The following is a 12,967-nucleotide window of genomic DNA, read 5'->3' on the forward strand; positions in this document are numbered from 1 at the left end:
CTAGGTGCTTACTATGTGCCAGGCACTGTTATAAGCATAGTGCAGGTATTAACTTATTGAATTCTCAGAGGAATCCAATCCCATAGAGCTATTACCTCCATTTTATAGAAGAGAAAACCAGTCTAGAGTTGTTAAGTAACTTGTTCAAGGTCACACAGCTACTGATAATAAGTTAGATACCAAAAAATCATTCAAGTTGTAGAACAGCTGGACATTGAATATAAAAAGCATAGAACACTAAGCAGTTTGATAGAAGTATGTTAGAAATGTATTAGAAATATAAATATATTAATCTTACAAAAATAAGAATTGACCATTTAATGTGTAGCAAAACTCCACATTTTTTTCTTGTTAAATATTCAGAATCCTAAGAACATTTTTCCATACATGTGATTTATTTAATGAATATTGCGATAGGGTAATCACAATAGATGTATTTACCTAATATTTTAGGTTCGCTTAATGAAACAAATGAAAGAAGAACAAGAAAAAGCCAGATTGACAGAGTCTAGAAGAAACAGAGAGATTGCTCAATTGAAAAAGGATCAACGTAAAAGAGATGTGAGTGGACTTTAACTCTCAGTTATGTAAGAATATTGTATATCAACAAGATTGTTCAATAAATGAAAGAAATATTTTGATAACTTTATTAAATACAGGTTAAGGACAGTAAATAAGCATTTTATAATTTGGCATTTATTATAGTATGTGGATTATAGTAATTCCATATAAAAGTTTATGAAAAACACTATAATATTATTATAAATTTTATTGGAGGCGTATTTCCTAGATGATCAGATGGAAGAAAATGGCAAATAATGACTGGTTATTTCTAGGGAGACCAAGGAAGTAGTTGCAGTATTATATAAGATAGTAATTTTAAGATGGTTCCAAAGGCAGCTTCCACTAGAGATTTTTATAAATGTTCCTGGAATAATAACCAGGCTTCACTAGAAGAGGCTTTACTAAGGGCTATAAAAATTTTCATATTCTTTGACCCAAGAATTCTGCTTCCATGAACTCAGACTAAGTAAATAATTTAAACTAAGACAAATTACTTTACAGTGTGTTAAAATCTTCACTTTAGGGTTATTTGTAGTAATGAAAACTGTAAAATCAACTAAGATGTGTGTCAGTAAGGGTAACAGTTAAATAAATTATGGTTCATCCCATTTAAAAGGTGGTTATTCATCCATTAAAAATTAGGATTTGGAAACTGCATAATAAAATGAAAAATGACTATGACTTCACATTAAGTGTAAAGTAACATTTTATATATGCGTGCTTGTTTACAATGAGGGAAAAATTTGAAGGATACATATCAATATGCTAAATGTGGTTGTATTAGGGTTATAGGTTATAGTTGTTTGGATTTTTTTCTTTCCAAAGTTTTGGCAATATAGTTATTTCTTATGACATTTTTTTCTTAAAAAAAGAAGCCATCACCTTCCTTTCCACAATATCAGTTAGCTTTCAGCCCTTGTTCTTTTTTTCTCACCAACTTTTTCTAAATTCTCCCTGAAGAAAACATAAACATACAGGGTATTTTAGAAAACAGAAATCTACTTTGGGGGGTAAAGAGGAAATTAAGGGGATAGAGAAGAGTGAGCAATGAGATAGAAAAGTAGATATTTTAGCCAGATGACTCCCATATTTATGACTGTATTTATTTATTTTCCCAGGATATTAATGTATTTTAATAATCAGTCTATTTTATCACTTTCAATTCCTGGGCATTTTAGATCTTGTTTATACCAATACATTCCTACTGAAATCGAGTAGAAGCACATTTTAACATATTGTCTAGCCTTTTTTTCTGCTTTTTTAAAAAAACTGAGAAAATTTATATGCCATAAAGTTCACTGTTTTAAACTATACAATTCATGATTTTAGTATATTCACAAATTTGTGCAACAGTCACCACTCTAATTCCAGAACATTTTCATCGCTCCAAAAAGAAACCCCATACCCATTAGCAATCACTGTCCATTCCTTCCTGGCTCCTAATCTACTTTCTGTCTATGGATTTGCTTATTCTAGACATTTTATATAAATGGAATCATACAATACGTAGCCTTTTGTGTCTGGCTTCTTTCATTTTAGCATGTTTTCAAGGTTCATCCATGTTATAGCATGTATCAGTAGTTCATTCCTTTTTTTTTTTTTTTTTGCGGTACGCGGGCCTCTCACTGTTGTGGCCTCTCCCGTTGCGGAGCGCAGGCTCAGCGGCCATGGCTCACGGGCCCAGCCGCTCCGCGGCATGTGGGATTTTCCCAGACCGGGGCACAAACCTGCGTCCCCTGCATCGGCAGGTGGACTCTCAACCACTGCGCCACCAGGGAAGCCCAGTAGTTCATTCCTTTTTATGGCTATATGTATAGAGCACATTTTCCTAATCCATTCCTCGATTGGCTGGCATTTAGGTTGTTTTGACTTTTGGCCTATTTATTTTGTTTTTAATGAAAACTTTTGGGTAACAGGAATAATTTCCTTACAATGTATGCTACCTATTTCTTTATTACTAATTAATATGATGTATAGAGAGATCAATATTGAACAGTTAACTCCTGGGACTGAACTTTTGAATCTTATCCACAACATATGGTGTCTCTATTCTATTATAAAGATCTGAGGCTGGCTAATCACATACAAAGCTACCATTTCAGATGTTCTCCTACCTTTAATTTGTTGCTTTGTGTGCATATTCAACTCCTGTCTATATTGTTTCTTGTAATACTCAACTTTGAACGCTTAGAGAACCAAATATGTACATCATACAAAAAAAATGAATGAGCTTGAGATTTTATTTTTAATATGAAGAAATTAAATGTAGTGAGAAGCTTAAAACTATATTTAATTTTAGTTTTTGATAGTTCATTCATTTAAAAAAAGATTTATTAACTTTGCTTCTATGTCTATTATTGTGTAGGCAATTAAGATATGTCAGTGATAAGATAGATGCTTTTTCTCAAAGAATTCCCATCTGATAACATAAGAATGTGTATAAACTTGTGATGTATCATCTCTTTGAATTTGGGATACAGAACATGGAGAGTTATTTGTTACATCACAGAATTAAAGTCCTAGAAGAGACATTTGTGATCAAGGCTATCTGTGATCAAGCCTATTGTGATCAAGATTATTTCCTAAATTATATCCCTAGAAAGTGGCTTAAAATAATTAATAATAATTGTCTTTATCATATAGACTACCTAAAAAACAAATTGGTAGCCAGTTTGTTTTATTGTCCAACAATAAAACATTTATTTCCAATGTTATTTGGAAATAACATTTCCAAAATTACTATAAAGTGCTAATAAAATTAATATACATTCTCCCTATGTTTAAAATAGTTTATAGCTACTGTATATATTGTAAGATGCCTCTGTTGAAAATATTCTAAGCTGTGTTTCTCCCTAATCACGCCTTAGCCAGCAACCAAAACAAAATGTCCTGCAAAAATGAAATGAGACAATATTTGTAAAGCGTTTAGAAAAGTATTTGTATATAGTAAGCCCTATATTAGTGTTTGTTAAATAAAAGTATGTGTCACAGAGATAAGTTTTTATTTTCAGAGAGAAATGGCTATATAAGTATGCCTTTGTGTTTACTGAAATAAAATATCTATATCTGTAGTAATGGATGCAAGCTGAGTGTTAGCTCAGATACTGCTAAGAACCCTTACAGTTCCCAGTGGAATGGGGAAACATGTTAATGCAGGAGTAGGAAGTATTATATCTTTCAGTTTCCTATTTTAACTTATTCAATATTATTTTATAGCATCAACTTAGACTTCTAGAAGCCCAAAAAAGAAACCAAGAAGTGGTTCTTCGTCGCAAAACAGAAGAGGCAAGTTGACCATTTGGAGGAAACATTCTGGCTTTGAGATAAATGATGTATTTCTATAGACTAAGAGCATGAGTCAATCTCTATTGCTATTTCAGGTTACAGCTCTTCGTCGGCAAGTAAGGCCCATGTCAGATAAAGTGGCTGGGAAAGTCACTCGGAAGCTGAGCTCAACTGATACCCCTGTTCAGGACACAGGTTCCAGTGCAACTACCATAGAAACAGATGCATCAAGGGCTGGAGCCCAGCAGAAAATGAGAATTCCTGTGGCAAGAGTCCAGGCCTTACCAACACCCACGACAAATGGAACCAGGTCAACATGATTCTTCTGTTCCTCCTGACATAATCTTTGCATTACTGAATGTTGGACTTAAATGAAAAACAGCTCATTATTTGGCAGTACATAATCAAATAAGCACATAAGTAACTATGTTTGTTTTTTTATGATTCTAGAAAAAAATATCAGAGGAAAGGATTGACAGGCCGAGTGTTTACTTCTAAGACAGCTCGCATGAAGTGGCAGCTTCTTGAACGCAGGGTCACAGACATCATCATGCAGAAAATGACTATTTCCAATATGGAGGCTGATATGAATAGGCTCCTAAAGGTGTGGAAAATAGAAAGTAGATATGCTCTCCCTTAGCTGTTAATTTTAGTTTTCTAAATTTGTTCCCTGGGTAAATTGAATGCTTGCCAAGTTTTTTTGTGTGTGGGGGGGGTGGGTGGTTGCATTGTATATGAATAGATGAATACCATTTCTTTCTTTTTTTTAATTTATTTTTTTATAGAGCAGATTCTTATTAGTCATCAGTTTTATACATATCAGTGTATACATGTCAATTACAATCGCCCAATTCATCACACCACCATCCCCAACCACCCTGTGGCTTTCCCCTGTTGGTGTCCATGTGTTTGCTCTCTACATCTGTGTCTCAACTTCTGCCCTGCAAACTGGTTCATCTGTACCATTTTTCTAGGTTCCACATACATGCGTTAATATACAATATTTGTTTTTCTCTTTCTGACTTACTTCACTCTGTATGACAGTCTCTAGATCCATCCACGTCTCAACAAATGACCCAATTTCATTCCTTTTTATGGCTGAGTAATATTCCATTGTATATATGTACCACATCTTCTTTATCCATTCATCTGTTGATGGGCATGTAGGTTGCTTCCATGACCTGGCTATTGTAAATAGCGCTGCAATGAACATTGGGGTGCATGTGTCTTTTTGAATTAAGGTTTTCTGTGGGTATATGCCCAGTAGTGGGATTGCTGGATCATATGGTAATTCTATTTTTGGTTTTTTAAGGAACCTCCATACTGTTCTCCATAGTGGCTGTATCAATTTACATTCACACCAACAGTGCAAGAGGATTCCCTTTTCTCCACACCCTCTCCAGCGTTGGTTGTTTGTAGATTTTCTGATGATGCCCATTCTAACTGGTGTGAGGTGATACCTCATTGTACTTTTGATTTGCATTTCTCTAATAATTAGTGATGTTGAGCAGCTTTTCATGTGCTTCTTGGCCATCTGTATGTCATCTTTGGAGAAATGTCTATTTAGGTCTTCTGCCCATTTTTGGATTGGGTTGTTTGTTTCTTTAATATTGAGCTGCATGAGCTCTTTATATATTTTGGAGATTAATCCTTTGTTGATTCGCTTGCAAATATTTTCTCCCATTCCAAGGGTTGTCTTTTCGTCTTGTTTATGGTTTCCTTTGCTGTGCAAAACCTTTTTTTTCTTTTTTTTTGGCTACGCGGGCCTCTCACTGTTGTGGCCTCTCCTGTTGCAGAGCACAGGCTCTGGATGCACAGGCTCAGCAGCCATGGCTCACGGGCCCAGCTGCTCCACAGCATGTGGTATCTTCCCGGACCGGGGCATGAACCCGTGTCCCCTGCATCGGCAGGCGGACTCACAACCACTGCGCCACCAGGGAAGCCCTGTGCAAAAGCTTTTAAGTTTCATTAGGTCCCATTTGTTTATTTTTGTTTTTATTTCCATTACTCTAGGAGGTGGATCAAAAAAGTTGTTGCTGTGATTTATGTCAAAGAGTGTTCTTTCCTATGTTTTCCTCTAAGAGTTTTATAGTGTTCAGTCTTACATTTAGGTCTCGAATCCACTTTGAGTTTATTTTTGTGTATGGTGTTAGGGAGTGTTCTAATTTCATTCTTTTACATGTAGCTGTCCAGTTTTCCCAGTGCCACTTATTGAAGAGACTGTCTTTTCTCCATTTTATATCCTTGCCTCCTTTGTCATAGATCGTTGACCATGGGTTCGTGGGTTTATCTCTGGGCTTTCTCTCTTGTTCCATTGATCTATGTTTCTGTTTTTGTGCCACTACCATTTTGTCTTGATTACTGTAGCTTTGTAGTATAGTCTGAAGTCAGGGAGTCTGATTCTTCCTGCTCCGTTATTTTCCCCTCAAGACTGCTTTGGCTCTTTGGGGTCTTTTGTGTCTCCATACAACTTTTAAGATTTTTTGTTCTAGTTCTGTAAAAAATGCCAGTGGTAATTTGATAGGGATTGCATTGAATCTATAGATTGCTTTGGGTAGTATAGTCATTTTCACAATATTGATTCTTCCAATCCAAGAACATGGTATATCTCTCCATCTGTTGGTATCATCTTTAATTTCTTTCATCAGTGTCTTATAGTTTTCTGCATACAGGTCTCTTGTCTCCCTAGGTAGGTATATTCCTAGGTATTTCATTCTTTTTGTTGCAATGGTAAATGGGATTGTTTCCTTAATTTCTCTTTCAGATTTTTCATCATTAGTGTTTAGGAATGGAAGAGATTTCTGTGCATTAATTTTGTATCCTACAACTTTACCAAATTCATTGATTAGCTCTAGGAGTTTTCTGGTGGCATTTTTAGGATTCTGTATGTATAGTATCTTGTCATCTGCAAATAGTGACAGTTTTACTTCTTCTTTTCCAATTTGTATTTCTTTTATTTCTTTTTCTTCTCTGATTGCTGTGTCTAGGACTTCCAAAACTATGTTGAATAATAGTGGTGAGAGTGGACATCCTTGTCTTGTTCCTGACCTTAGAGGAAATGCTTTCAGTTTTTCACCATTGAGAATGATATTTGCTGTTGGTTTCTCGTATATGGCCTTTATTATGTTGAGATAGATTCCCTCTATGCCCACTTTCTGGAGAGTTTTTATCATAAATGGGTGTTGAATTTTGTCAAAAGCTTTTTTCTGCATCTATTGAGATGATCATATGGTTTTTCTTCTTCAGTTTGTTAATATGGTGTATCACATTGATTGATTTGCGTATATTGAAGAATCCTTGCATCCCTGGGATAAATCCCACTTGATCATGGTGTATGATCCTTTTAATGTGTTGTTGAAATCTGTTTGCAAGTATTTTCTTGAGGATTTTTGCATCTATATTCATCAGTGATATTGGTCTGTAATTTTCTTTTTTTGTAGTATCTTTGTTTGGTTTTGATATCAGGGTGATGGTGGCCTCATAGAATGAGTTTGGGACTGTTCCTTCCTCTGCAATTTTTTGGAAGAGTTTGAGAAGGATGGGTGTTGGCTCTTCTCTAAATGTTTGGTAGAATTCACCTGTGAAGCCATCTGATCCTGGACTTTTGTCTGTTGGAAGGTTTTTAATCACAGTTTCAATTTCATTAGTTGTGATTGGTTTGTTCATATTTTCTATTTCTTCCTGGTTCAGTCTTGGAAGGTTATACCTTTCTAAGAATTTGTCCATTTCTTTCAGGTTGTCCATTTTATTGGCATAGAGTTGCTTGTAGTAGTCTCTTATGATGCTTTGTATTTCTGCGGTGTCTGTTGTAACTTCTCCTTTTTCATTTCTAATTTTATTGATTTGAGTCCTCTCCCTCTTTTTCTTGATGAGTCTGGCTAATGGTTTATCAATTTTGTTTTTTCCAAAGAACCAGCTTTTAGTTTTATTGATCTTTGCTATTGTTTTCTTTGTTTCTATTTCATTGATTTCTGCTCTGATCTTTATGATTTCTTTCCTTCTGCTAACTTTGTGTTTTGTTTGTTCTTTTTGCTCTAGTTCCTTTATGTGTAAGGTTAGATTGCTTACTTGAGATTTTTCTTGTTTCTTGATGTAGGCTTTCTATAGCTATAAACTTCCCTCTTAGAACTGCTTTTGCTGCATCCCATCGGTTTTGGATTGTTGTGTGTTCATTGTCATTTGTCTCTAGGTATTTTTTGATTTCCTCTTTGATTTCTTCAGTGATCTCTTGGTTATTTAGTAATGTATTGTTTAGCCTCCATGTGTTTGTGTTTTTTACTTTTCTTTCCCTATAATTCATTTCTAGTCTTATAGTGTTGTGGTCAGAAAAGATGCTTGATATGATTTCAATTTTCTTAAATTTACTGAGGCTTGATTTGTGACCCAAGATGTGATCAATCCTGGAGAATGTTCTGTGCGCACTTGAGAAGAAATGTAATCTGCTGTTTTTGTATGGAATGTCCTATAAATATCAATTAAATCTATCTGGTCTATTGTGTAATTTAAAGCTTCTGTTTCCTTATTTGTTTTCATTTTGGATGATCTGTCCATTGGTGGAAGCGAGGTGTTAAAGTCCCCCACTATTACTGTCGATTTCCTCTTTTATAGCTGTTAGCAGTTACCTTATGTATTCTGGTGCTCCTATGTTGGGTGCATATATATTTATAATTGTTATATCTTCTTCTTGGATTGATCCCTTGATCATTATGTAGTGTCCTTCCTTGTCTCTTGTAACATTCTTTATTTTAAAGTCTATTTTATCTGTTAAGAATATTGCTACTCCAACTTTCTTTTTATTTCCATTTGCTTGGAATATCTTTTTCCATCCCCTCACTTTCATTCTGTATGTGTCCCTAGATCTGAAGTGGGTCTCTTGTAGACAGCATACATATAGGTCTTGTTTTTGTATCCATTCAGCAAGGCTGTGTCTTTTGGTTGGAGCATTTAATCCATTCACGTTTAAGGTAATTATCGATATGTATGTTCCTATTCCCATTTTCTTAATTGTTTTGGGTTTGTTTTTGTAGGTCCTTTTCTTGTCTTGTCTTTCCCACTTAGAGAAGTTCCTTTTTCATTTGTGGTAGAGCTGGTTTTGTGGTGCTGAATTCTCTTAGCTTTTGCTTGTCTGTAAAGCTTTTGATTTCTCCATCGAATCTGAATGAGATCCTTGTGGTAGAGTAATCTTGGTTGTAGGTTCTTCCCTTTCATCACTTTAAGTATATCATGCCACCCCCTTCTCGCTTGTAGTTTCTGCTGAGAAATCAGCTGTTAACCTTATGGGAGTTCCCTTGTATGTTATTTGTTGGTTTTCCCTTGCTGCCTTTCAATACTTTTCCTTTGCCTAATTTTTGCCAATTTGATTACTATGTGTCTTGGCGTGTTTCTCCTTGGGTTTATCCTGTATGGGACTCTCTGTGCACCTGGACTTGGGTAGCTATTTCCTTTCCCATGTTAGGGAAGTTTTCAACTATAATCTCTTCAAATATTTTCTCGGGTCCTTTCACTCTCTCTTCTTCTTCTGGGATCCCTATAATGTGAATGTTCTTGCGTTTAAGGTTGTCCCAGAGGTCTGTTAGGCTGTCTTCATTTCTTTTCATTCTTTTTTCTTTATTCTGTTCCTCAGCAGTGAATTCCACCATTCTGTCTTCCAGGTCACTTATCTGTTCTTCTGCTTCAGTTATTCTGCTATTCATTCCTTCTAGTGTAGTTTTCATTTCAGTTATTGTATTGTTCATCTCTGTTTGTTTGTTCTTTAATTCTTCTAGGTCTTTGTTAAACATTTCTTGCATCTTCTCAATCTTTGCCTCCATTCTTTTTCAGAGGTCCTGCATCATCTTCACTATCATTATTCTGAATTCTTTTTGTGGAAGGTTGCCTATCTCCACTTCATTTAGTTGTTTTTCTGCGGTTTTATCTTGTTCCTTCATCTGGTACATAGCCCTCTGCTTTTCATCTTCTCTATCTTTCTGTGAATGTGATTTTTGTTCCACAGGCTACAGGATTGTAGTTCTTCTTGCTTCTGCTGTCTGCCCTCTGGTGGTTGAGGCTATCTCCATTTCTTTTTTTTAATTGTGGTAAGATCAGATACCATGAGAGCTACCCTCTTAACACATTTTTAAATGTACAGCACAGTGTTGTTAGCTATAAGCACAATGTTGTAAAGAAGAGTTCTATAACTTATTCCTCTTGCATAACTGAAACTTTATATCCACTGAACAGCAGATCCCCATTTCCTCCTCCCCCCAGCCCTTGGTAGCCACCATTCTATTTACTGCTTCTACGAGTGTGACTATTTTAGTTGCCTCATATAAGTGGAATCCTGCAGTATTTGCCCTTCTGTTAACTCATTTCATTTGGCATAATGTTCTCAAGGTCCTAGATGAAAATAATTTCTTAAAATCAAATCTGTTTTCTCAATAGCAAAGGGAAGAACTCACAAAAAGACGAGAGAAGCTTTCAAAAAGAAGGGAAAAGATAGTCAAGGAAAATGGAGAGGGAGATAAAAATGTGGTTACCATCAATGAGGAGATGGAGTCATTAACTGCTAATATAGATTATATCAATGACAGTATTTCTGATTGTCAAGCCAACATCATGCAGATGGAAGAAGCAAAGGTTTGTAACTAAAAAGGTGTTTAATGACTTAATAAGAAGTATTTTTGTATTTTTTGTCATTAAAAACACTTTGAATTTTTATATGAAGGTATTTTCTGTCTATGGTTTAATGTGATTCTTAGGTTTTGCATGTATACCACTCCCTGCCTGCTTTCCATTTCTGTGCCTATTTTGTGATATTATTATTGTTTACACAAGGCATATATAATGTATTAATCAACCTTGAGTTCTTAACTGCTCAAATGTCTTGTCTTTTAAACTAGACCATATGTTTCTTGGAGTAGGGATCATATTTTATACTTTTCTGTGGAGTCACATTAGCTAATCCAATGATATCAAATAAATGCATGAAACAATGGCTTTGTCTTCTGTTAAATACATTCAGGTCAAGGTAATGATACATCATATGTTGGTTTGATGTAGGAAGAAGGAGAAACGTTGGATGTCACTGCAGTCATTAATGCTTGTACACTTACAGAAGCCAGATACCTGCTAGATCACTTCCTGTCAATGGGCATCAATAAGGTAAGTTCTAACTACACTATTATTGAAAACCTAAGCTTTGGTTAATTCATTGCAATTTTGCTTATCTTTCTCTATTGACCCTTTCCTTTGTAATAAGGAGGAAGATTCTTTTCCTTAGAGTTAAGAAAACTCAGCAGTATTTACATCAATTCCATTAGCTTCTCATCTTTGTGCTTGTGTATTAGAACAGGTAAACAACTTAAAGAATAATTTCTTTTTCACTTTAACAAAGGAAAAGTTAAAAGAAAAATCTCTTAGGGTGCTCAAAAAAAATCAGAAAGGAAAAAATACAGTTGCACTCTCCTTGTCTTCAGAAACTTCTGCCTAAATATTAAAGGTGATAATTTCTGACTCACCTTTTTTCCCACGTTGAGACTGTGCTAGACCTTTAATGGTTTGTTCTCTCACTTAATCCTCACAACGTGGAAGGAAGTAAGAATCATTCATATCATTTGAATATTTGGAAACTGAGAATCGGGAAGATAAGGTAACTTGCTTAGGGTCAACGAGCTTGCAAGTGCAGAAGCTGGGATGAATCGAGATCTATTTAATGTCAAAGTCCATACATCATATGCATTTGCTATTTGATACAGATCTTTGTGTGGTAGATTCTGTTTTGTATGATCTAAGATAAAGTTTTTTTGGGGGGGTTGTTGTTATAGGGTCTTCAGGCTGCCCAGAAAGAGGCTCAAATTAAAGTACTTGAAGGTCGGCTTAAACAAACTGAAATAACCAGTGCTACACAAAACCAGCTCTTATTTCATATGTTGAAAGAGAAAGCAGAATTAAATCCTGAGCTAGATGCTTTACTAGGTCATGCTTTACAAGGTAATTTGGATTAAATTTTAGTTAAATAAATTGCATGGTAACTTTGCTCTTTGAGTATGCTATACTCTACCTTTTTTCCCTATAGCTTGACTGAATAGATGCTATATTTACTTATGCTTTTGATAATTATTCCTGCTTTAATTTGCATGTATAAATTTTGGGGGATGTAATTATTGTCATTGCAAGAAATGATTAGCAACTTAAAAAGGCTTCCTTAGCATTATTAAGTAATTAGTTTTTATGAATAAATAAGATCAACCATGCTTCTGAATTGGTTGTTTAAATTATTTAAAGTATTAACCAAGTTTCATTACTTTACATATCTAACTGCCTTAAAAAATAAATTTATAAGTGTTTGCTATGGCATCTATTCTACATATCTTATAAATGATACATAATCTTGTTTTATATGAGCGTTCTTAACATTGGATTTGTTTTGATTGGAGTATTGCTTTTTGTTTCCTTTTTGCTGTTATTTACACAGATCTAGATAGCATACCATTAGGTAAGTATGTTTAGCTTTCTGTGTACCCTACAGCTGCATGAATTACTAATTGTTCATGTACACTAATTGTGGTACATCTTATTTAAAAATTTTTATTGGCAGCGAGCTGGTTTTTGCATGATCTTTTATGAAATGTATCTGTGACCACAAACATACTAAGTCTTTTGTCTTTCTTACACATTTCCTGATTTTTAAGTTCTTAGATGTTTAAAGAAGTATGTTTATTTTTCTATTTTATTATTTGAACTCCAGATTTGGTTCCACTTTCATAAGCCCCTCTTTCTTGTAGTAAAAAATGGAACATATATTCCTTTTTAATTTTTAAATCTATCTGTTAACTTGAATCTGTTGTTTTACCCTCATAAATAACTTTGTGTTATTTATCTTTTATATATATTTGTTTTTGGTTTATATTTGCTAGATTCTCAGTTGTTCTTAAGTTTTATAAAATTAAGCCACATATATTTTAATATTGTAACTTGAATAAAACTATCCAAAGGATTTTAATGAACAGATTAAAACATTATTTATAATTATAATATTTTCAAGTTAGAGCTTTAGATATCACTGAGTATTGAGATTTTTGACATTTTCCCTTGCCAGTACAACATTCATGTGAACTACACCCACTCATGAGTAGTATCT

At 34.5% G+C, this 12,967-nt stretch overlaps 1 protein-coding gene across 5 annotated transcripts in view; it reads left to right on the forward strand.

Annotated features, from left to right (window-relative positions):
- Positions 1–12,967, forward strand: part of KIF21A (kinesin family member 21A) — a 159,147-nt gene that overhangs the window by 111,322 nt on the left and 34,858 nt on the right. For 3 of the 5 annotated variants that reach the window (XM_060166544.1, XM_060166545.1, XM_060166549.1), the window contains 8 exons: positions 454–561; positions 3,781–3,849; positions 3,945–4,159; positions 4,300–4,453; positions 10,270–10,464; positions 10,888–10,989; positions 11,652–11,817; positions 12,302–12,322. In XM_060166544.1, the coding sequence (XP_060022527.1) occupies positions 454–561; positions 3,781–3,849; positions 3,945–4,159; positions 4,300–4,453; positions 10,270–10,464; positions 10,888–10,989; positions 11,652–11,817; positions 12,302–12,322 (1,030 nt within the window). The remainder of the gene's footprint in view (positions 1–453; positions 562–3,780; positions 3,850–3,944; positions 4,160–4,299; positions 4,454–10,269; positions 10,465–10,887; positions 10,990–11,651; positions 11,818–12,301; positions 12,323–12,967) is intronic. The other 2 variants (XM_060166546.1, XM_060166548.1) reach the window with 1 other exon arrangement.

The sequence above is a fragment of the Lagenorhynchus albirostris genome, chromosome 11 (assembly GCF_949774975.1).
Source record: "Lagenorhynchus albirostris chromosome 11, mLagAlb1.1, whole genome shotgun sequence".
Lineage (NCBI taxonomy): Eukaryota > Metazoa > Chordata > Mammalia > Artiodactyla > Delphinidae > Lagenorhynchus > Lagenorhynchus albirostris.